Below are 24,359 nucleotides of genomic sequence, written 5' to 3'. Positions count from 1 at the left end.
TGCTGCACAACACTAGCTCTCTTCTAACAGCTTTGCTGCCCCTTCTTATAGTCCTTGATACGGTATGTATTATCCCTAGGCTTGAGAGAAAGCCAAAAGAATTGTAGACCTATGTGGTTATGCTCTGTGAGTTTTTAACAATGGTACAGAATCTTCAGGGAGATGCTTTGCTGTTAAGAACTTGACTACGGTTGAGAGACGTACTAGGCTGTACGTTTGACTCCTTTTGTATTAATTTTTGTAAAAGTCAGACTAGGTCTCTCTCTCACACACAAACACACAGAGAGCTATTAGTGATTGCAATGTGGGAAGTGGCACAGGAAGAAAGGGTTAAACACCCTTGTCATACTGTTGCTGTCTTTAAACTAATAGCTACACAAAACACTTGCTTTAAAGTTTAAAACAAAATGCTGAATGTCCTGATCATGGGTCTCCTGCATGATGTCTAATTAAGCCTGTATCAGAATTTGGGAGAAATTATTACAAAATCTGAGAGACAGCTTTATCTAATGTAATGCCATAACTTTTGTTTTTAACCGGATTTTAATCCTTTGTATAATTCAGAAAACTATCTGTGAGTGTTCTGAAATTATTACAAGATGCCCAAAGATATGAAGCAAACAAGAGAACAAACCTTGGTCCAGAGCAGAGATTTTGCAAGCGAGAGAGGAGGAGGTTGTTGAAAGAGCTTGGTGTGAGCCTAAAATGCACTTGCAAACTGCTGAACAGACCTTTCATTGCACTGGGACTCCCTATCACAGTCTTACAGTGCAATCCTAAAACTGTTCTCCAGGGAGTAAGGTCAATTGAATAGACCTGAGTAGGATTTTTCGTAGACCTGCTTAGGACTGCTGTTTTAATGAACTGTGGGCTTCTAGACTTCACTTTTAAACCTCTATGCAGTGTTTGCTCCCTTCTCTTCTTTTTCATCCCAGCTTGATCTCTCTTTGTTTTGCACAAGCTCACCTATTGTTTCTATACCTTGCTCTGTAAGACGTATTTTTTCAGCATCTTAGCTTTGCTTTATCTCAGTTGTCTGTGCTGCCACTTTGATCCATTCCCCTGCATAGCTCTTCCTCTGTAGTCATTTATCAACGACTGGCCTGTCTTCCTTGAACATCTAAGACAGACTCCTCTAAATCCTCAGTGATGGTGAGAAGCTGCATCATTTCTGTATCCTGTACAAAAGCATGCTAGCAGTAAAGAACATGACGGCTTGAATTTATGGTCAATTTGAGATGTAAAATTTCAGTTTTGCTGTATATGTAAGTACTGACTTTTTTTGGATTTTATGTTTATCATGCACAAATCTCTGTGAAGAATTGGTGCTTGTCATCTTGAACTGGTGCTTGTCATCTTGAATGTCTGGCAAAAGGTTATCAAAGGGTTCATGGCCCTAGTCTCGTTCTGACCTTTGAGCAATGCTGATTCTATGACCTTAAGCAGATGATGAGAGGGAGGGTATCTTGGCTTTCTTCTGGGCATGGAGTATGGGTCGCTGGTGTGTGTGTGGGGGAGGTAGTTGTGAATTTCCTGCATTGTGCAGGGGGTTGGACTAGATGACCCAGGTGGTCCCTTCCAACTCTATGATTCTATTCTATGAGTACTGTAAAGGCTTCTTTTCAGTATGAGATTGGCACATTCAAAAATCACAATATCACTGTTTTATTAGCATATTCTTGGCTGTAACTTGAATTTGTATTTTAATTGAAGCACTTGCCAAAGTGACTCTAAAATAGTAATGCTTTTGCTTAATTGGCTCTTCCACAGCTTCTGGGATTTTGGTCTGATTCAGTTTCCCTGTCAGATATGTGTAAGCCTGAAGCCCTAGTGATAGCTCCACTGATACTAACATTTACCTGCTATTTTCTTCTAGGTCATTGTGGCCAAAATTCTGCATTGCCACCTGCTGATGAAATATTTGTTTAGGCTCCATTTCTGAGAGGGGTCTCCCCGTATTTCAAGGATTCCTGGCAGGTCTCTATGATGTCATATCTGCTGAGCAGCATGACAGGATACATCTGTCCATCACTGATCAAACAGGAGCCACACATTCCCTGTACAGAAACCCAAATCCATTTGAACAGAGAGCCAGTATGGTATAATGATTAGAGGGCTGGACTAGGATTGATGAGATCTGGGCTCACATCTCACCTTTGGCAATAAAGTCACAGGATGACCTTGGGCCAATCACTGTCTCTCAGTCCCACCTAGAAGAAGAATAGTCGGTTTTTATATACTGATGTTCTCTACCACATAAGGAAGAATCAAACTGGCTTACAATCACCTTCCCTTCCCCACAACAGACATCCTGTGAGGTAGGTGGGACTGAGAGAGCTCTAAGAGAGCTGTGACTAGCCCAAGGTCACCCAGCTGGATTTGTGTGTAGGAGTGGGGGAACAAATCCAGTTCACCAGATTAGCCTCCGCCACTCGTGGAGGAGTGGGGAATCAAACCTGGTTCTCCAGATCAGAGACCACCGCTCTTAACCACTACACGACGCTGGCTCTCCCTACCACACAATATTGTTGTGAGAGCAGGGTGGAGAGGAGAACCACATATGACCCTCCCCCCCAGGCTCATTGGAAGGTGGGTGGAATAAAAATGTGACTGATGGTACTTTGCCACTCCTCAGAGGCAAATCCAAGAACCTGCCTATGCCACCATTGCCCCTTAATTCTGTAGGGATTGTTACTTTTTATTCTGTCTTTTGCTGATTTTTAAAAAAATGTATGAATTTATTATACGAATATTAGATTGGCAATAGTTGTGTTTACTTCCAGTTTTCTAAGACACAAAGTTTTATAAAGGGCTGTGCTGTATAATCACCCTGCAGCTTAGAAGTCAGTGTGAGACTGTTCTGGATGTCTGTATTCCTCCAGTAAATTGATGGTATTGTATGTTAGTTTCTTCTGGAGTATGAAGATCCATTTGAAAGGGACAATTTGGTCCTGCCTCCTTGACTGTTGGCGAAGTTCTCTTATCCATTTGAGCTAGTGTTGTGTGGAAAGAACACCCCGATTCAGAACTGTCAAGAATCCGTCTGTGCACGCTAGGGCCTTTTATGTCAGCTGGTGACTTTTCCTCTGCCATGTCAAGCCACAGATACATATTAGCTGGATGTAGGATTATCTGTTCTCTTACTTAATGTCTCTAAATGGCTTCGGAGCCCCATCTTTGGAAAATTCCACCCATGTCACAGACTCTGCTTAAACTGTTTACGATCAGTTCTTTCCTCGCCTTCTGTTTGTACGGACACAGATGGCCGGGATCCTACTTAGTTGTAGCCTCAATTTCTCCATACACAACTCTGGAGGGATTTCATAATCAGCACAAGCCTGCTCACAGTCCTGAAGGAAAACTTGAATGCCCTCCTTTGCTCTGTGCAAGGGATCTTTCTGGTTTATCCCCCTTTGCCGATGAGCCATTAGAAAGCAGCCCCTGTTAAATTCACACTTACATGGTGTAGTGGTTAAGAGCAGTGGCTTGGAGTGGTGGACTCTAATCTGGAGAACTGGGTTTGATTCCCCACTCCTCCACATGAGCGGTGGATGCTAATCTGGTGAACCGGGTTGGTTTCCCCACTCCTACACATGAAGCCTGCTGGGTGACCTTGGGCTAGTCACAGCTCTCTTAGAGCTCTCTCATCCCCACCTGCCTCACAGGGTGTCTGTTGTGGGGAAGGGAAGGTGATTGTAAGCTGGTTTGATTCTTCCTTAAGTGGTAGAGAAATTCGGCATATAAAAACCAACTCTTCTTCTAACTTTATCAGGTAGCTCACTTCTCCTGAAGCTGCAGACAGACAGCAGCCTCTTTCTGCTTTTTTTCAGTTGACCCTTCTGTTCTTCCAGCTCAGCCTCGAGCTTGGCTTTTTCAAACCCACTGCTTGCTTGATCCTCTGTTGGAAGCTTGCCCCATCCAGCTACACCACTGGGGGTCAACGTTGTCCCGACAGCCTGGGTTTGTGTTGTAAGCCTGGGTGCTGGTACATCCTCGGATTTCTCTCTACCAGGCCTGAGGTGCAACACAATGGCTCTATATCATGAGTTCCCAGTCCACTTGTTGCTGCTGCTGCCCATCATGGCTCAGCTCTGATGCGGGCTCTTCTAGCCTCCAACATCTATTTTCCTTTAAGGCCAAAAGAAAGGAGGACGGGACGTGCAGTCTGACATGTGGTCTTCACCTGGGGTGATCACTACTTTCTCTAGAAGAGTGGGCATGTGGAACATTACTAAGGAGGAGGAGGAGGGGAAGAAGAAGAAGTTGGTTTTTATATGCCGACGTTCTCTACCACTTAAGGAAGAATCAAGCTGGCTTACAATCACCTTCACCTCCCCACAACAGACACTCTGTGAGGGAGGTTTGGCTGAGAAAGCTCTAACAGAGCTGTAGCCCAAGGTCACCCAGCTGGCTTCATGTGTAGGAGAGGGGAAACTAATCCAGTTCACCAGATTAGTCTCCACCACTCACGTGAAGGAGTGGGGAAACAAACCCGGTTCTCCAGATCAGAATCCACCGCTCCAAACCACCGCTCTTAACCACTACACCATGCTGGCTCTGACCAAGTACCTGGAGTTTCTGTAACTTTTATATAAAAATTCTTTTCCCCTCTGGATATATATCTTTCCTGGGAGGAAGGTCAGGGGCACACATGAAGATATGTAAATGTTATCTGAGTAGTATAGTCTTATCCTGCCATTCCTCCAAAGAGCTCAGATTGGTGTACAAGGTTCTCTCTTCCTCATTTTATCCTCACAACAGCCCTTGGCGATTGGTTAGGCTGAGAGAGTGACTGGGCTAAGATCACTCTGTGAGCGTCATGGCAGAATGGAGTTTGAACCTGGGTCTACCAGATAAAGTCCAGTACCCTGACTACTATGCTACAGTGGTTGGTGAAGGGTTAGGTGCCTTTCTTTACAATCTCGTTGGTATTGTTTCAATCAAAAATTATTTGTGAGTGTAAACAAAATATGGATAATTATTGGGTGAAGCTGCTTGTTCCTATCCAAGAAACAGTTTTGAATATACCAGACACAGTTTTCTCACACCCACTCACCCTCAAAAACTAGTTCTGGAAAGCTGCCTCTTAGAAGTAACTCCAGGCTTGATTTGAGGGAGGGAGAGGGGAAGAGAATGTACTGTTTGTAGCCAGATGGAGAGATTCCGTATGTTGAAACTAGAGGCAATTACAGCCTTTTGTGATACGTAACTTGGAAGTGTTGGGGGTGTGGATACTGTGTTTTAACTGGTTATCTATCTTATCTATTTTTCCCTCAGACTTTGTAAAGGGAGAACTCCAGATCAGGCCTGCACAGCTTGTGGCTTACCAAGCCAAAACAGGCTACTGGCCATGTAAGGCGGTCCAGCAAGATTCAGCAAATAGGTCTACTGCAGTGCCTTTCCCTTTCATAGCGAAATAGTGTGTGGAAAATGGGAAACTGACGCTTTTAATGGCATGGATGTAAATCACATCGCCAGATAAATAACATCCTGTTATGCCTCTGTTAAAGGGACAAGGCGTACTTCTCTAGATCTGTTGGCAACCTCATTAGTAAACCTCCAGTTTTGGGCTGTTTGCAAAGGCGTGATATATGGTTGGTGAGGGCTGTTTTGTACTTATTCAGTCAAAGGTACCCCATTTTTTTTGCCAGTCATCCCCCCCATCGTATATTTTTGTATATGTGCATGCGTGATAATATGAGGCAAAACTTTTACATACTGATGGGTGGGGGAGGAAAAGCACAGGCAGAAAGTGTTGCTGACCTTGACCTCTCTTATATACCCAATGGATTTAGTATCATGGAAGAAAGCTGTTTTTTCTCCTCAGACCCTTATATATGCTGTCATTTTGCACATGAAAGGGTTAATAATCAGCCTCCTTTCTCAGTAGCTGAATTTTGTTGTTGTTGTTTTAAGCAAAGGGGTTCTTTCTGAGTTGTTCTTTAGGTGAGAGTACGTGCTTTCACCCAAGGTTCTGGATTAAAAAAGGATCTTGAGTAGTAAGACCAGGAAAGCCCTCTGCTTTGACGCCTTGGAGAAGGACTGCAGACTGTAGCCCTTTATGCCTTTCCCCTTATATCTCCACAGTGAAATGGAGAGGTTTTTTTTCTTAAATGGAAACCAAAAATTGAGAGGAGCTAGCAGATTTCAGTGTTACAAACTGTGATTTGTCAGTTGCTCATTAAAAACATTCCTCCAAAGCTCTCTGGTGTGTGTGTGGTGTGTGTGTGTGGCAATACTGTAGGGTACTGTGGCAGAAAAAATGTGGCAAAACCCAGTATGTGGAAACTCTGTTGCTGCTGTGGTTAATCGGCAGCTGCAATGAGAAAACCTCCAAGAATCATTGCTATGTGAAAGGCACCTCTATATCCACTTGTATACTTTTACTCTGTAGTCTGTTCTTTCCCCACAAATTTACTAGCTTCCTTTCTCATTCTAGTAGAATAAACAAGAGCATCCTTTTTAGAACAGGTTTTGTACCTATAGTTTTAGCATTTGGTGGTCTTTAAATAGGTGCAATGTGTTAACCTGTTTGCCTGATACTGTTATTTTTAGTTGAAATTCTTTAATTTCTGCAGCAAAATTCTTATTTATTGGTCAACTGTCATGCATTTCACAGGAGTGCTTCTTTTGTCCTTACGTGGGAAATATCTTACAATTCAGGCAAACCATAAATATAGTGTGATCCTGAACACATTTACTCAGATGAAAGTCCCACAGTGTTCTGTGGAACTTATTCGTCAAGTTGAATATATGTACTCTGTTCTGCTGGAGTAGAAAAGAGCAAGAATCCAGTAACACATTGAAGACTAACAAAATTTCTGGCGGGGTATGAACTTTCGTGAGTCACAGCTCACTTCTTTAGATATTTTGTTCTGCTGGATTAAATTTCTAACTGGGTTACGTATCTTCAGAAATCCAAGAGGCTTAACATTTTGCATCATTTAATACTCAGTTGATTTAGTTTAGGACTCTAGAGTAGGACGGTTGTTTCTTTGAGATTTGGGGCATTTGTGTTGTATTGGGGCATCACTGTACTAGGTTACTGATGAGTAATCCTATCCTTGAGTACTAGGGAGTAAGTCCCACTGTACTCAGTAGGACTTCTGAGTAAAAATCCTCAAGGAATGAGCTAAATCAGTTTGCACAGATCAGTGCACTTTGGATCACATATTAAATGTTTAATACCTTTAACACTATGTAATGTGTATGTAAACTGCCGTCAAGTCACAGCCGATTTATGGCAACCCAGTAGGGTTTTCAAGGCAGGAGGCTAACAGAGGTGGTTTGCCATTGCCTGCCTCTGCATAGCAACCCTGGTATTCCTTGGCGGTCTCCCATCCAAGTGCTAACCAGGCCTGACTCTGGTTCTTGTGGGTTATCCGGGCTGTGTAACCGTGGTCTTGGTATTTTCTTTCCAGAAAGGCATCTTCAGAGGAGTAACACTGAAGGACAGTGTCTCTCAGTGTCAAGTGTGTAGGAAGAGTAATATATAGTCAGAAAGGGGTTGGGTTGAGCTGAATCATTGTCCTGCAAAAAGTATCCAAGGTAATGTGCTAATCATTGTCCTGTAAGTAACAAGATAATGTGCTAATGAGGGTGTGGTATGTTAATATGGAACCATTGTATCCTGAAGTGATCTGATAATGTGTGCAATCCAAAGCTAATCTGCATGGCTATTGTTGACTGTAGTCTTTGTTAGTCTGGAGTTTTTCAAGACAGGAAGCCAAGCCTTATTCATTCTTAAACTCTCTTCTTTTCTGTTAAAGTTGTGCTGATGTTTATGAATTTCAATGGCTTCTCTGTGCAATCTGACAAAATAGTTGGTAGAATTGTCCAGTCTTTCAGTGTCTTGGAATAAGACCCTGTGTCCTGTTTGTGTCAGTCCATGTTCAGCCACTGCTGATTTCTCAGGTTGGCCAAGTCTGCAGTATCTTTCATGCTCTTTTATCCTTGTTTGTATGCTGTGTTTTGTGGTCCCGATGTAAACTTATCCACAGCTGCAAGGTATACGATATACTCCTGCAGAGGTGAGGGGGTCTCTTTTGTCTTTTGCTGATCGTAGCATCTGTTGTATTTTCTTGGTGGGTTTAAACACTGTTTGTAGGTTATGTTTTTCAAAAGTTTCTCCATCCTATCAGTGACTCCTTTAATAAATGGCAAGAATGCCTTTCCTATGGGAGATTGTTTTTCCTGAGTTTTCTGATTTTTGTTTGGTTTAATGGCCCTTCTGATTTCATTTCTGGAATAGCCATTTGCTAGCAGTGCGTGATTTTGATTATTAGTTTCTTCCTTGAGAAACTGTGGTTCACAGATCCGTCTTGCACGGTCCATTAATGTTTTGATTATTCCTCTTTTCTGTCGGGGGTGGTGGTTGGAGTTTTTGTGTAAGTAGCGATTTGTGTGAGTTGGTTTCCGGTAGACCTTGTGACCTAACTGGAAGTTTGTTTTACGGTTGACAAGGGTATCAAGAAATGGGAGTTTACCCTCAATTTCCTTTTCCATGGTAAACTGAATGTTTGGATGGATATTATTAAGATGGTTTAGAAAGTCCATTAATTTTTCTTCACCATGGCTCCAAATAGTAAAGGTATCATCTACGAACCTGAACCAGACTGTAGGTTTGTAAGGTGCCGATTCTAATGCTGTCTTTTCAAAATATTCCATGTAAAATTGGTTCTTGTAGGTTATCCGGGCTGTGTAACCGTGGTCTTGGAATTTTCTTTCCTGACATTTCGCCAGCAGCTGTGGCAGGCATCTTCAGAGTAGTAACACTGAAGGACAGTGTCTCTCAGTGTCAAGTGTGTAGGAAGAGTCAGAGAGGGGTTAGGTTTGAGCTGAGTACTGTCCTGCAGAAGTAATGTGCTAATCATTGTCCTGTAAGTATCAAGATAATGTACTAATGAGGGTGTGGTATGGTAATATGGAACCATTGTATCCTGAAGTGATTGTTAATGTGTGAAATCCAAAGCTAATCTGCATGGCTATTGTTGACTGTAGCCTTTGTTAGTCTGGCAAAGCTGCTCTTCCAGGTCTGAAGTATATTGGTTGTGATTTCCAATAAGGATCAGTATGAAGCCAGAAGTTAATGCTCATTTACACCGAGTGATCTTGCAGTGTTTTATGTCAGAACAAGATAACTACAGTTTTAGTAGGAGGCTTGGAAATAGTTGAAGCTTTCAAAAGATATAATAGTGGATTTTTAAAGACCCGTGTTTCCTTTTTCCTGTATATGGGTATCTGTATTGTCCCCTGCATCACTACCTTGGCATGAACTATAAATGGACTGCTTTTTTTTTGGAGACGTATGTTGTGTCTAGCATTTTGGGTCTTAGTCCTGCAAGCATCTAACAGTGTAGTCAAAAGCAGAGCTGGTGGTTTAAGAGGGTATAACTCTGATTAGGATGGCACTGCAAAACTATCAGTCATTGTTTCATGCAGTTGTTTTATAATTTTTATTAGATTTTGTAGGGTACAGAATTGAAAAGGATGGGGGAGAGGGGAAAAAGAAGTTAAGTTTCTGTGTCCAAGTTTAGTAAATACATTCATTACATACCTCCGAGTTAGTTTATCTTATCATGCATCCAGTCATTCTTCTAACGTTAAATTGTAACATTGAGATGTATAACGCTCCATCTGTTAGTCATTACATAAACCCGTATTAAGATTAACTCGAACATTATGAGATGTAAAATTTTATTTCATTAATATCTTCCTAAATATATTCCATGCAGTTGTTTAGATGCATGGTTTCTTAGTGTACAGCATTGTCTCTGTTCAGCTTACTTCATGAATTGTGCACATTGTACCCTTGTTTACAGTACATATGTGCATCTTTCCTTAGTAGGAATAAACTGCTCTTTGTTGTGTGGATAGGTTTGGATTTTTTTATAAGTGTACTCAATTTGCATGCAACAGAGAGAGTCACCAAACGTCATGCAAAATATGGGAAAACGAGATGTTTAGGAGGGTGATGGTGTAAAATTGGAGCAAAAAAACATGCATCTCTGTGAAGACAGACAAATTAGAGGTATGGGCAGTGAGCTAAATAATTTACAGAGCCAGTGTGGCGTAGTGGTTAAGAGCCGTGGACTCTAATCTGGAGAACCTGGTTTGATTCCCCACTCCTCCACGAGTGGCAGACTCTAATCTGGAGAACCGGGTTGGTTTCCCCACTCCTACGCATGAAGCCAGCTGGGTGACTTGGGCTAATCACAGTTGAGGAGGGACAGTGCCTGAGATGGAGCAGTCTGGGGAAATGTTTGCTTAAGTGAACTGTGTAACATGAAAGATGCCCTGGCAAGGATGGCTGATCTTCCATGAGGCTTGAATTTTAGTACTGAGATCAGGGCAGATGGCTATCTGTGCAAAACAAACCCTATATTCTGCAACAGAAAACTTCCCCGATTCCTGTGGCTAGAATTGTGCTGACAAAACATACCAATTAAGGTAGAATTAAAATGTGCAAATTTTAAACAACATTCAGCTCTTTAAAAACCAAATGAGGAGAGTATAGCGTTCTCTCCCCCCCCCCACAACCTAGCCAAGTATCTGAAGTCCCGTGGCATTTACTATATAATTTAATTTGAACATGGCATGAAGTTTGGCATTTCTGTTCCACCCCATCCCCCAATTGAGCCATCAGTATGAGAGCCAGCGTGGCGTAGTGGTTAAGAACAGTGGTTTGGAGTGGTGGACTCTGATCTGGAGAACCGGATTTGATTCCCCATTTCTCCACATGAGCCGCAGAGGCTAATCTGGTGAACTGGATTTGTTTCCCCACTCCTACACATGAAGCCAGCTGGGTGACCTTGGGCTAATCACACTCTCTCAGCCCCACCTACCTCACAGGTTGTCTGTTGTGGGGAGGGGAAGGGAAGGTGATTGTAAGATGGTTTGATTCTTCCTTAAGTGGTAGAGAAAGTCAGCATATAAAAACCAACTCTTCTATGGTAAAGCTGGACATTTCAACAGGATTTCTATCTTTCAGTCCAGTTCCAAACATACAGTGAAACTCATTAAGAGTCTGATTCCAAATGTGTATGCTTAAGATGTGAATCTTTGGTAGGCCATATCAGTTTTTAAGAAGGAACTGGCTTTTACTCAGATGAGTTGAGGCACATTCAGTCCTTTTGATGGATTCTCTGGGACTTGCCCTCTTTCCTTTATATGCTGCTAATTTTGATTGAAGTGTAATTGCTCTTGTTTCTTTCCAATATTCTCCTGGCTGTGCTGCAGGACACATGACCTTGAAGCTCTTAGCTGTTGGCTACAGAAGCATAATCCTTTATTATTTGAAGCTTTGAAGCTGGAGCATCGTAGTAGTTGCTTTATCTCTGAGTTTTAATTGATCTTAATTAGACTTCCTGTCAGCAGCTCAATTAATAGGCAAAGAGTGGATCCTAAAGATGTTCGTTTGATGTTAACTGAATGAAAACTTGAGTGTGCTGGCATGTAATTAAAGGAACTGCAAAGTATAAAATACTTGGTACAGTGTTTATGGAAGGAAAGCAATTAAACTTTGTGGTTAAATGGGAATTTTTCATGGCTTTCTCTCCAAAAATTACTTTATAAATATTAATGCATAAAATATTTTTGCCTGACTTCTGTGAAAACTGTTGTCTGCGGAAATGTGGTTTTTATAGAAATATTTTGAGAAAGATGATGCTCCATCATGACGATATCTTTGAAGAAGAGTTGGTTTTTATATGCCAACTTTCTCTACCACTTAAGGAAGAATCAAACTGTCTTACAACCACCTTCCCTTCTCTTCCCCACAACAGACACCCTGTGAGGTAGGTGAGACTTAGAGGGCATGACTCACCCAAGGTCACCCAGTTGGCTTCATGTGTAGAGGTGGGGCAACAAATCCAGTTCACCAGATTAGCCTCCGCCGCTCATGTGGAGGAGTGGGGAATCAAACCCGGTTCTCCAAATCAGAGTCCACCGCTCCAAACCACCGCTGTTAACCACTACGCCAGACTGGCTGTTTGCTTCATAATCTGTATGAATATCTAAATGTATGAAATGTAGACTTCATTGTGATGGATTTGTATGCATATGTACCCATTATGTGGATGTTGGTTTGTATGTGGGTTGGGCAATGAAGCCTGTAGAATGTGATTAACCTCACAGTGCTATTGCAAGAATATATGTACACATACAGAATTTTAAAGAAGAAAATCCTTGATTCAGATTAACGAAACCCAGAGGCATCCTGTGTGCTTCTAAGAGCTGAGTGTGCATGGCATTGGACAGGACTTGTACATGATTAAGGTTTTTGTCACTCTTTGGATTACATCGATCATTGCCTTTAACACAGGGGTGGGGAACATCAGACCCGGGGGCCGTTTAAGGCCTGTGAAGTCATTTGGTCTGGCCCTTCATGGGTCCTGGCTGATCTCAGAAGGATCTAAGACTGGTGATCCGCCCCCTCCTGCGGACAGGAATAGCCTCTATTCACGGCAGATGTGAGTTTGTTTTGCCAAGAAAAGGAACTCTTTTTTCCCCTTTGCAGAAGAGTCATTAGCTATGGAGCTGCTAGGACCGCCCAAGAAACTGTTAACCCTTTCCCACCCAGGCCATGGAGAAACATATTCCCTCTGTACTACAAGAGGGGTGGGGGCAGAAGTGGCAACAATGGAGGGGTTAAAGGAGGCAGGGCCACAATGCACGGTGGGGGGGAGTTCTTAGCCAGTGTGTCCTCATTTCATCCCTGCAGGCGGAGGTAGCAGGAGCCGGTTGTAGAATCCGGCCCCAACCATGAGGAGCAGCAGCAACAACTCCGTCTTATGGCTGGACGGCTACGCCCAGCTGGTGCAACAGGCCATCCTGTGCCACCAGGTGGGCGAGTGCACCTCTGGTTGGATGCCTGCTCGCTTGCCCGCGGGGGGGGGGTCATCTGGGGCAGCAGCCTTCTTGGGGCTTGGTTGGCTAATTTTTAAGTTGATAATTTTGTATGGCCCTCAAATTGTTATAAATATCCAAATGGCCCTTGGTGGAAAAATGTGCTTTAACACATTGGGTATGTTTAGCCTGAAAAGGAGAAGACTGAGAGGTGATATGATAACCATCTTCAAGTACTTGAAGGGCTGTCATATAGAAGATGGTGCCGAGTTGTTTTCTGTTGCCCCAGAAGGTCGGAGCTGAACCAACCGATTGAAATTAAATCAGAAGAGTTTCCGTCTAGACATTAGGAAGAACTTTCTAATAGAGCAGTTCCTCAGTGGAACAGGCTTCCTTGGGAGGTGGTGAACTCTCCTTCCCTGGGGGGTTTTAAGAAGAGGCTAGATGGCCATCTGTCAGCAGTGCTGATTCTATGACCTTAAGCAGATGATGAGAGGGAGGGCATCTTGGCCATCTTCTGGGCGTGGAGTAGGGGTCACTGGTGTGTGTGTGTGTGAGGTTTTTGTAAATTTCCTGCATTGTGTAGGGGGTTGGACTAGATGACCCTGGTGGTCCCTTCCAACTCCATATGATTCTATATGTGCAAGGTTGTGGTGTTTTGAGTTTAAATTTCTGTCAGGCCTTTGCCTTTCAGCTAGAGCAAAGGCTCTTGACATGAGTCAGGCCAGGTTCTGGCTCCACGTCAAGTCCTTGGTTCTCATGCCGATGAACGTCTGTACAGTTTCGCTGGTCCTGTTTTCTGCAGCTGTGGTAATGTTTAGTCTGTCTTCCTGGGAGCCGCTTATCTCGGTGTTGCCTAGCAATGTTTACTTGTTCAGTCCGTAGTGTCTTAAGCATGTAACCTGCCTGTATTCACCATTACTAGCCTCACCTGCCTGTAGGCAGTCAGTCCTTTAATCTGTCTTTTTGCTCCTAATGAAGTATTACTGCTTCAGAGCTACCTGCCTGAATGAGTTTGCTTATGGGATGCTAGGGACAGACGTCTGATCCTGACATTAGGCTAGTAATCCGATTTTTGGGCTGCGGTGCCGTCTTCTCCCCACCACCATGGGTGAAGCTCCGGACACCAAAGTGCCCGATACCATGAGACCGCTGGTTCCTGACCAAGACCCAGTGGACCCCAAGGTACTGGACGAGGAACCTAAGCAACCGGGCAAGCCAGAGGAAGCCCGAGGAAGCCCCCAAGTTGCCGTTGGGACAACCGCGGCCTCGGGGCATGGACGGAGTGGTGCCCGGACTTCCGGACGTTCGTCCACGGCTCTGGCTGGAGTCTCCGTGGGTGCCTCCACACGTTAATACCTGGTGGCGGTGGGGAGCGGGCTCCATCTTGCTGGAGGACTGGAATTTTTCAGTCGGCTCTCGGATGGGAGCAACAAGGGTTTCTGAGGACCCACCTCTGTGGGGCACAGGATTGCGCCAGACGCAGAAGTGGCGAGAGCGGGACAAGGACTACCAATGCCTTCAACAGAAAAACTATGAACTAGTTGAGCAGGTAGCTACGCTGCAGGGCTTATTGGAGGGACCTTGGCAAGAGGTGGCCGAAATCCGTCAAGCGCAGCCTGCACAACCAGCACCGCTGCTGCCCCAGCAACTACCGCCACCTCAGCAACCGCAAGCGCTGCAGGCGCCCGCACCTCTGGGTCAACTGCCTCCCCAGCCTCAGCCACCCGCTCCGCGGAGGGAGTTGTGAGCCTCTTTTGACGGCTCAGGGGAGAAGCTCCTCTACTTTTTGATTCAGGTGGACGGTTTCATGAGAGAGCAGGGACGCACTTTCGCTTCGGAGGAGAGTCGGGTACGGTACGTAGCTTCGCTGCTGGAAGGAGAGGCAGTGAGCTGGATGGTCCAGCAGTACGGCCTTCTCTCTCGTGTGCTGAAGACCCTAGATGACTTTATGTTTGCGCTCAGACGGCATTTTGAGGATCCGCACCAGAGCGAGCAGGCCAAGACGGCTCTGCTACAGCTTTGCCAGGGTGCCAAGTCGTTGATTCAGTATGCAAATGAGTTTCAGTTGCTAGCTAGCAAAGTTGTGAATTGGAGCGAGGCCACGCGTGTGCAGTATTTCCGTGAAGGACTGAACTCAGATGTTCTCCACTGGGCTTTCATGCAAGGAGACCCCCCTGATCTTGAGGGATGGATTCTGCTGGAGATGGAAGTGGAAAACCGGCAGCAGTTACTGTACTTGTCAAAACAACGCAAAGCACGAGACTCGGGGCCGCGGCCGGAGCGGGCAATCCCGAGAGGGGGCTCCTGACCGCCAGAAGGGCTGCCGCCCTGACAGCGGAGAGAGCGAGGTGTTTTCAGAGCGGTGTTTGCCTGGTTTGTGGCGGAATGGGACATTTTGCTGCCGCTTGCCCCTCCTGGCCTGAGGGTCCCCCGGCCGCTCTGTGCCCGGGGCGTGCCTGGTTTGTGGCGGAATGGGACATTTTGCTGCCGCTTGCCCCCCTGGCCTGAGGGTCCCCTGGCCGCTCTGCGCCCAGCCAAGGAGGAGGTGGCACGGGCAGGAGGCAAGGAGCGTTGGAAGAGTGCGGCTCCCGGAAGACGAGGACCCTCCGCTCTCAACCTCGCATCGACTAGCCAAAAGGAACAGCGTACTACACAACTCGATCCAACGGGATCGCGGCTTACAAATGTGCCAGTGCCGAGCCAGGACAGCTCGTCAGCCTCGGAGGAGGAAGAGGCTTGGAGTCGCCAGCCAAAAAACGTCCCAGATCTGCTGTAACTGGGGCTCTGCAGCAGACCTCTTCCGACAAAGAGCAGGGAGCTCCAGTGATAGTGAGCGATATGGGAGAGACTTTATTTTTAGATGTTGTTTTACAAAGTCCCAAGGGGGGCCCCAGTTTTCAGTGGAGGCTTTAGTTGACTCGGGGTGCACACAAACTTTGATCAATGAGGAGACTTTTAAAGCTTTAAAAGTGAAAGTGGTGGACATGCCCCAAGCCATCCACTTCACTCAAATGGATGGCAGTGACTTTAGGGGGGGCATTAACCGGCGCACAGGCCGAGTAGCATTGGGAGTTGGGACTCATTGGGAGCAGATCCATTTTACAATAGTTCCAAGCATCCAGTACCTGGTGGTACTTGGAGCAAATTGGTTACAAGGACACGGTCCCACCATAGATTGGGTGGCCCGGACTATTGCCTTCGCCCAGCCACAATGTGACCAACACCTGAGAGAGATAGTCATCCAGGGGTGTGCTGCCATGGCTTCGAGGAATCGGGATCCTATACCCCCCCTACTACCTGGAGAGTACACCCAGTTTGCAGATGTTTAATGATAAAGAGTACGATGTTCTGCCTCCCCACCGCAAGACAGACTGTGCCATTGAGCTGGTGGGAGAGGACAGACTGCCAAAGGAAAAGGTTTATCCCATGAGTCTGAAGGAGAAGTCAGTGTTCATGGGTTCATCTGACCCTCGTCAGCGCCTTGATCCGCTCCCTCCTTTTTTGTGCATAAGAAAACGGGAGATCTTCGCTTATGTATTGATTTCCACAGACTCAATGCAGTCACCCAGACTAATGCCTACTCCCGTCCATTGATTCCAGATCTGCTCAGCCAACTGAAGGAAGGTCACATCTTTACCAAATTGGACCTGGTCGAGGCGTATTATCGCATTAGAATACAGAATGGGGATGAGTGGAAAACGGCTTTCTCTAGTTGCTTTGGAACTTCGGTCTTCAGGGAGCTCCTAGTGTCTTCATGCAAATGATTAACGTGGTGTTACATGACTTTTCAAAGGGGTGATTGGGTATCTGGATGACATTTTGATTTATTCAAAAACTTACGAGGAGCATGTGAAGTTAGTCAAAGAGGCACTGAGATGCCTCCGGGACAATAACTTGTTTGCAGAGTTGTCCAAATGTGAATTTCATCAGGAGAAACTGACCTTTTTGGGGTACGTGATTTCGCACAAGGGTCTGGCCATGGATCCTGAGAAAGTGAGGGTGGTTTTGGAGTAAGAGCCGCTGGCTACACGCAAACAAATGCAGCAGTTCCTAGGTTTCACTAATTTTTACAGAGGGTTTCTCAACAATTTTGCGCAGGTGGCATTACCCATAACGAATTTGTTAAAGATGAGGGGGAAGGGGGGTTAGGCCACTCTGCCTTCCTCCCGGTTGAATTGGACACCAGAGTGTCAGTGGGCCTTTGACACTCTGAAAAAACTGTTCACTTCAGAGCCTATACTCAAACACCCTGACTGTGAGAAACCTTTCATTGTTCAGGTGGATGCTTCCGATGTAGCGATGGGGGGAGCATTACTGTAAGTGGGGGAAGCGGGGCAGCTTCAACCCTGGGCGTACTTTTCTAAAAAGTTTTCGCAGTCTGAATTGAGCTGGCCCATTTGGGGAAAAGAGGCGGCCGCAGTCAAATGTGCATTCACGGTGTGGCGACATTTCCTAGAGGGGGCCAATGTCCCTTTCGAAGTGTGGACGGATCATAAAAATTTAGAGGCTTTAAAAGGAACGCTCAAACTCATGGCAAAGCAGGTGAGGTGAGCCGAATTCTTTTCTAAGTTCCGTTTTGTGTTAAAGCATGTGCCCTGCAAGCAGAATCAATTGGCAGGTGTGCTTTCTCAACTCCCCCAGTATCAGAGCAAGGAGGATCGTTCCACAGACTCGCTATTTACTCCCGAGCAGTGGGGGACTTTGCCTAGCCTGGCCGTTCTTACTCGCTCCCAAGCACAAACTGCCCCTCTCTTGGAAGGGCTGCCGGACTCATTCAAAACTGCCTTGACTCAAGCCTGCCGGGCAGAGGAAGCCACAAATAGCCTGCCTGACAAAATGACTCAACGGGGGGGGGGGGGAGTTCTGGTTTAAAGAAAATAAACTGTATGTTCCTGTATCTCTTCAGTGGGAGGTGATGGATCGGGGCCATGGTGCCAAGGTGGTGGGGCATTTTGGTTTTGTTATAACACTGCATCTTTTACGCAGGCAGTTCTGGTGGCCAGGGATGAGAACGGACTTGGATTCCTTCATTCGCAGTTGCCCCACTTGCGCTACAGCCAAAAGGGTGGTGGGGAAGCCACCCGGACTTTTGAAACCTTTGGAAACACCTTCGGCTCCCTGGGAAGTTATTTCCATGGACTTTGTCACAGATCTTCCTCCCAGCTGGGGGAAGATGTTACTATGGGTGGTCACAGACCTTTTTTCTAAACAGGTTCATTTGGTTCCTTGCATGGGACTTCCCACAGCTCAAAAACTCGCTCGAATGTTTGTATCACATGTCTTCAAATATCACAGTTTTCCGCGCAAGGTAATCTCGGATCGGGGCCCACAATTCATAGCAAAGTTTTGGAAAGCTTTTCTTGAGTTGGTGGGGGTGGAACAAAGGTTGTCCAGTGCCTATCATCCCCAGACCGATGGTCAGACTGAACGTGTCAGCTCTGTACTAGAATGTTATTTGTGTTGCTATGTAAACTACCATCAAGATGATTGGGTGGATCTCTTGCCCTTTGCTGAGTATGCTTATAATAATGCCTCCCATCAGTCCACTGGTTTTAACCCGTTTCAAATAGTTTATGGAAAGGACTTCGGGCCGTTTGGGAGTGGATCATTCTGGGAAGGGCGCCGACGCTGAAGTGGCTGATTGGGTTAACATGGTACAAAATACTTGGCCCTGGTTACAGAAAAATTTGGAGTGGGCCAAGCACAAGTACAAAGCACAAGCAGACAAACACCATTCTCCGGGGTGGGACATCAAAGTGGGGGACCAAGTATATCTGTCCACAAAAAACCTTCGCTCCCTACGCCCTTGTAAAAAACTCAGTGAGAAGTGTGTAGGGCCCTTCCCAGTCTCGCGGCTCATAAATGAGGTCACAGTAGAATTCAGTCTTCCAAAGTCCCTGAGGGGCATCCATCTGGTGTTTCATGTCAGTTTGCTAAAGAGATACGAGCATTCACCAGAATGGCATCCCGATCCTGCTCCCGAGCCCCAGTGTTGGTGGTGGTGGTGGGGAGGAACATTTCGAAGTTTCCATGATCCTAGACTCCCGGGTCCGCAATAAGGTCCTCTACTACCTGGTGCGCTGGAAACACTTAGGGCCTGGTCATGATGAATGGGTGGCTGAGCACCATGTGATTGCCCCCTGTCTAGTTCGCCAATTTCACGATACCCCCAGAAACCTCGCCCAGTTCTTGGGGGGGAGGGGGGCCTTAGGGGGAGCAGAATGTCAAGCCTTTGCCTTTCAGCTAGAGCAAAGGCTCTTGACATGAGTCAGGCCAGGTTCTGGCTCCATGTCAAGTCCTTGGTTCTCATGCCGATGAACGTCTGTGTACAGTTTAGCTGGTCCTGTTTTCTACAGCTGTGGTAATGTTTAGTCTGTCTTCCTGGGAACCGCTTATCTCGGGGTTGCCTAGCAATGTTTACTTTTTCGGGGTTGCCTAGCAATGTTTACTTTTACATGCTTTTACAAAGCATGTAACCTGCCTGTAGGCAGTCAGTCCTTTAATCTGTCTTTTTGCTCCTAATAAAGTATTACTGCTTCAGAGCTACCTGCCTGGATGAGTTTGCTTATGGGATACTAGGGACAGATGCCTGATTCTGACAATTTTTTCTTGGTTGTAAATAAATTTCAGTGAGGTTAAGTTTGTTGCAGATCATAAAATCCAAAGAGCAATAAAGTCAGCAATTATACTTATTTCGAAAGCTTTACAAATCTAGGTGGTGGTGATGAAGAGTTATTAACAAGTCAGAGTTCAGCTTGGGCAGGACAATCAGTCTAGTAGGCAACTTATATAGCATATCAGGTAATGAGAAGTAGGTTCAAATTGCTAAATGTGACCTTAGGTTTTACATACGTGGCTATGAAAGGGACAAGAGTCAGAACATTAGCACTGATGTAACATGATTAACTAGACATGACGCTGGGAGATTTTTGATTGGATGTTCACAGCGAAACAGAAGCAGCAGCTTCTCTGTATGCTGTATGTTGAAATGTCTGATGATGGGTATCTGCTTGGAATAGGTATTACTGCAACCGTGCCTGCTCTCTTAGAACTAGACATTTGCTGTCATTCTTAGGAAATAGATGCTTCACTCAAAGTCAGATTTGCGTTTGCTGCACGATGTCTCCAAACATCCAGTTTTGTCAGCTGGCATCTTAAACCATGAGCTGTAAGCCAGTTCTCTAACACCATGGCTTGAGAGGCATTTAATTTTGAGGAGATAGTTCTTGGCATGTTTTGTTAAGTGCAACAGGTCCCTCTGCCGATCTGAATTGCCTATTAAGTTACAGTAGAAAAGAGCAAGAGTCCAGTAGCACCTTAAAGACTAACAAAATTTCTGGCAGGGTATGAGCTTTCGTGAGCTACAGCTCACTTCTTCAGATACAGCTGGAACGTGAGTCCATTAGACACACAATGGCAATGTAAATGTCAAAAGCAAGTAAATTACATTAGCAGGCATGATTGGATTGGGTGTGATATGCAGAGGGGTGATAAGCGTGGAGAAATTAGTATTGGTAATGAGACAGGAATCTCAGATGTCTGTTCAGCCCAGGAGAATGTATTGTCTTGAGCTTCATTATTAGTTGTGATTCATCGATCTCTCTTTTTAAAAATCTCCTTTTGAAATTCCTTTGTAAGAGAACTGCTATGCTTAAATCAGCAACTGAATGTCCTGGAAGGTTAAAATGTTCCCCTACTACTGCTGTTGACAGACTAACCCAGCTACCTGTCGTGATCTGTTAAATTGCAGTAATCCATCATACTGGTATTGGCAATTTCCAAGTTTTAACTTCAAGAGTTGCCAACTCAAAATAACTAGTCTGGCTATGAAACTATTATATTTGAAGAACATCAAATCTAGAGGTCACTCCTGTTTCTAAACATTGGATATAACTTTCCCTATGGTGTCTTCTACACAGGGATGGGATTTTTGTGGTTTTCCTCATTGTTGGTGCTTTTGAAGATAAAACACAGCAGCATTGGGGCTTTCACAAGGCAGGTTTCTCTGCTCCAGTCCCTTGGAAGAGGTCATCCCCCTCCCTGGGCCATTAGGGCTTTTGCAGTTTAAACCCAGCACAAGAATATTGTTGATATATCCTTGTAACAATAGATGTAGCATGTTTTCTGTGTTCCCAGCTTTCATTTAAGTAAGTCTCTCTCTCCTTCCCTTGTGAAGAAATATGCCTTTTCCCCTTATTTCCACAAGCGAAGGGGCTATAATCTTAGTTTTGTATGAAAGCTGAGAATTCAGGGAACGTTCTCCACCTGTTGTCCCTACAGCATATCAATATAAAGATATTCTAGTGCTGATTTAAAATTAAATAAAAAGCCGCTCTGCCAAGAAATGGCAGCCGCAGGGTCAGGGAAAATAGGTGCTATGTGGGCCAGAAAAAAAATTCTGAATTTACTTATCAGAGCACCCATCCAGGCTTGACTTCAGTCTTATCCAAAACTTATGTGAGCAAAGCAGGTTTGAGAAAGATTGTAGAAAAGCTGGGGAGGTGCACGAATGTATCATGATACTGTGGGGAAGCAGGAAATAAAAACCACTTCCCAAAAGCATTGCACTTGGGGTAGATAACTCATGTCAAAGACTCCCTAATTTTTTTTTTTTTTACAGTCATGAGTAGTAGAAAATGAAGCTGAATCCCAAAAAGAGTTTCCAGGTTGCAGAAGAGCATTATTTGTCCTGTATTTAAGACTAGGATTTTTTAAACTTGAGGAAACATTGATCCAACTAACAGTTTGTGGTTCTTGGATAAACTGTATAGTTGAAACTTTTAGAGGACTCATTAACGTATATGCTTTATTTTCCACAGTTTGCAATTTTATGTCTCATGAAAAGTGCCTGAAACATGTGAAGATACCATGTTCCTGTATTGCTCCAAGTTTTGTAAGGGTAAGTCACTCATATTTTGTGATAAGATGTTTTTGTGTAAAAATATCCTTATTGTGTAATAATAATATTTATTATGGTCAATTGACCAGTCTCACATAAAAATCCAAGGTCTAGAACAGTCACGCTACCATCAACCAAGAAGTACAAACCCGGGAACGCGTACTAATAGTTAAAATTCAATCATATACATGAGTAGACAAATATAAGTAATATCATTATTACCTTATTTAGTAAAATCATGAGTCCCCATTGAGAGCTGGAATAACAGTATGAATTGGTTTGGCCTGCCTTACATTGCGCACCAGTCTACAGAACCTGGCCACCTGTTTTGTTATGTCATGAAGTTCATCGTTAAGTAAAAGATTTACTCTTATCTACCTCAGCATAACCTGTGCTTTTCTCAAAAAGAGGGCCCAATATCTTTCTGCGCGCCTCATTATAGAAGCTACACCTAAATAAAACGTGCTCCACTGTCTCCAGTTCCCCAGAGGCACATGGACAAAGCCTTTGTGAATAGGGGATCTTTAGAAATCTCCCCTCCAAGAGGGCCGAGGGCAGGGCCGAATAGCGCGCTAGAGTGAAAGCTCTCCTAATGTTATTTGCTTCTAATCTCAAAAGATATTCTGCAGGACAGGCTCGATATTTGGTGTTAACTGGTGCTCTAAGTAAAGGCAGACGCCCCAGATCCACTTGTCTTTCTGTATCTATTATTCTTTGTTTTACTGCTTGCCTAGCAGCTACATAACCCAGAGCCAATAGATTTTGAGGTGAGAAACCCAGAACTTTTAATTTGCTTCTAACTGCAATGAGCCAACTAAACGTAAACTTGTCCTCTAAAATCAATGGGAGCAATCCATAGGGTAGGAGTTAGTATGATAAAACTTCAGTATACCTGACGCTGATCTATTTCCCACTTCAGCTACATAGTTGCTATGTGCAAGGCTCGAGCCATTTGATAGTAACATCATGCCAAGATACTTAAAGATCCTTAACGTGTATATCCTTCATGTTAACCAGAGTTTTGTCTTCCCTTTCGACTGCTTTTTGTGTGTGCAGACAACAAGGTAGTTTAAAGTGTTGCTTCACATACTGTAAAACAGTTATTTAGCCAAAAAGTATAAATGTGCCAAATGTATTCTGCTCCTAAATTTGGATTTTAGTAGCTGTGGTGCTGAAACATTAAATTATTGATTTTGAGAAGAGGCAGTGAAATAAATGCCAAGCAGAACTCCAGGCACTTCAATTTTGGGGGAGCGTATTACATTAGAAGCCAGAATGTGTACTGCTAACTAGGAACTGTAGGGACCTATGCCATGAAGAGGACGACATGGTTAACAAGTAGAGTCAAGAAAGCCATACATTTCCTTTAGAAACTAGAAAACGGTAAAAAGCCGAAGAAGCACATACTTTGTCAAAAGTGGTAAGTCAAGCAGAAACAGAGTTTGAAGAGCACATCCCTAGAAGCATTAGGGCAAACATATACATCAGAAGCAGAAAATCAGCAAGAGATGCCGTTGTATCCTTAGATGACAAAGGTATGAGAGAAATGCGGAATGCGAGTAGGGAGATTTCAGATAAGCCGAACAGATTCTACATTGGGCAGATACTTTCCCCTGAAGCAATTTTCCCCCCAGAGAGAAATTATGAATAAATGCGTCAAATAGAAATGGCAAAAAAAGTAGTTCTAGTGCTAATCGACTAATTAAAAAATAAAAAAATCACTGGATCCAGATGGTGTATTCCTCAGCCTCTATACTAGAAGACTGGAAAATAGCCGGTCATGCTGATTTTTTAAAAAAGAGGGATCAAGAGAGCTCCAAGAAACTATATACTAGTTAGCTTGAGTCGGTCCCAGGTAAACTTGTAGAAACTGTTATTAAAGACAGAATTGTTCCCCTCACTGAAGAACAAGCCTTGCTATAGAGCAGTGGTGGCGAACCTATGGCACGCGTGCCAGAGGTGGCACTCAGAGTCCTCTCTGTGGGCACGCGAGCCGTCGCCCCAGCACAGAGTTTGCCGGAGTTCGTTCTCCCGGCTGAGGAGGCTGGGGACCAGTGGTGCCTTCCCGGCTCCTCCAGGAAGTGCCGGGCTCCTTCCCAGTGCCTTCTCCGCAGTCGCCGGCTGCGCGCTCCGGAAGTGAAGACAACGACGAGCCTTCTGCCGAGGACTGGAAGAGGTGGAGCCAGGATGGGGCTGGACCGGGAGTGGGACGCCTGGGCGGCCGTCTGCGGCAGGCTGGTTGGTGGCTGCAGGGCAGGGGGTTGGCGATGAGGGCCGAACGGGGGCCCGCCTGGCGTTTGTGCTGGAGCCAAGCCCTTCGCTTAGCTCTGGTTTCCACTCTGCTCGTTCATGCAACCGAAGGTGCCTCTGAGCGCGTGCAGAGGGCTGTCCCCACCATCAGCCCCCCCCAAATAACAGTCTTTTTTAATTCGTATGAAGATAACAGTTGGAAAAAGAAACAAACTGAAGGGGTGGGGGCTATACTCCAGCTGCTTTCCTTCCCCCGCTCAGCAGCCCATGCAGGGTTGCCAACCTCCAGGTAGTAGTAGGAGATCTGCTATTTCAGTTCACCTGGAGAAAATGGCCACTTTGGCAATTGGACTCTATGGCA

At 44.9% G+C, this 24,359-nt stretch overlaps 1 protein-coding gene across 1 annotated transcript in view; it reads left to right on the top strand.

The window, feature by feature from the left end:
• The window catches only part of DGKQ (diacylglycerol kinase theta), a 103,265-nt gene that overhangs the window by 9,268 nt on the left and 69,638 nt on the right, over nucleotides 1-24,359 (top strand). Inside the window, exon 3 of the mRNA XM_056848944.1 lies at nucleotides 21,669-21,748. Coding sequence (XP_056704922.1) covers nucleotides 21,669-21,748 — 80 coding nt within the window. The remainder of the gene's footprint in view (nucleotides 1-21,668; nucleotides 21,749-24,359) is intronic.

Source organism: Euleptes europaea, chromosome 4 (assembly GCF_029931775.1).
Source record: "Euleptes europaea isolate rEulEur1 chromosome 4, rEulEur1.hap1, whole genome shotgun sequence".
NCBI lineage: Eukaryota > Metazoa > Chordata > Lepidosauria > Squamata > Sphaerodactylidae > Euleptes > Euleptes europaea.
Note: the sequence above shows the minus strand (reverse complement) of the source record. Positions and strands in the feature narration are given on the sequence as shown.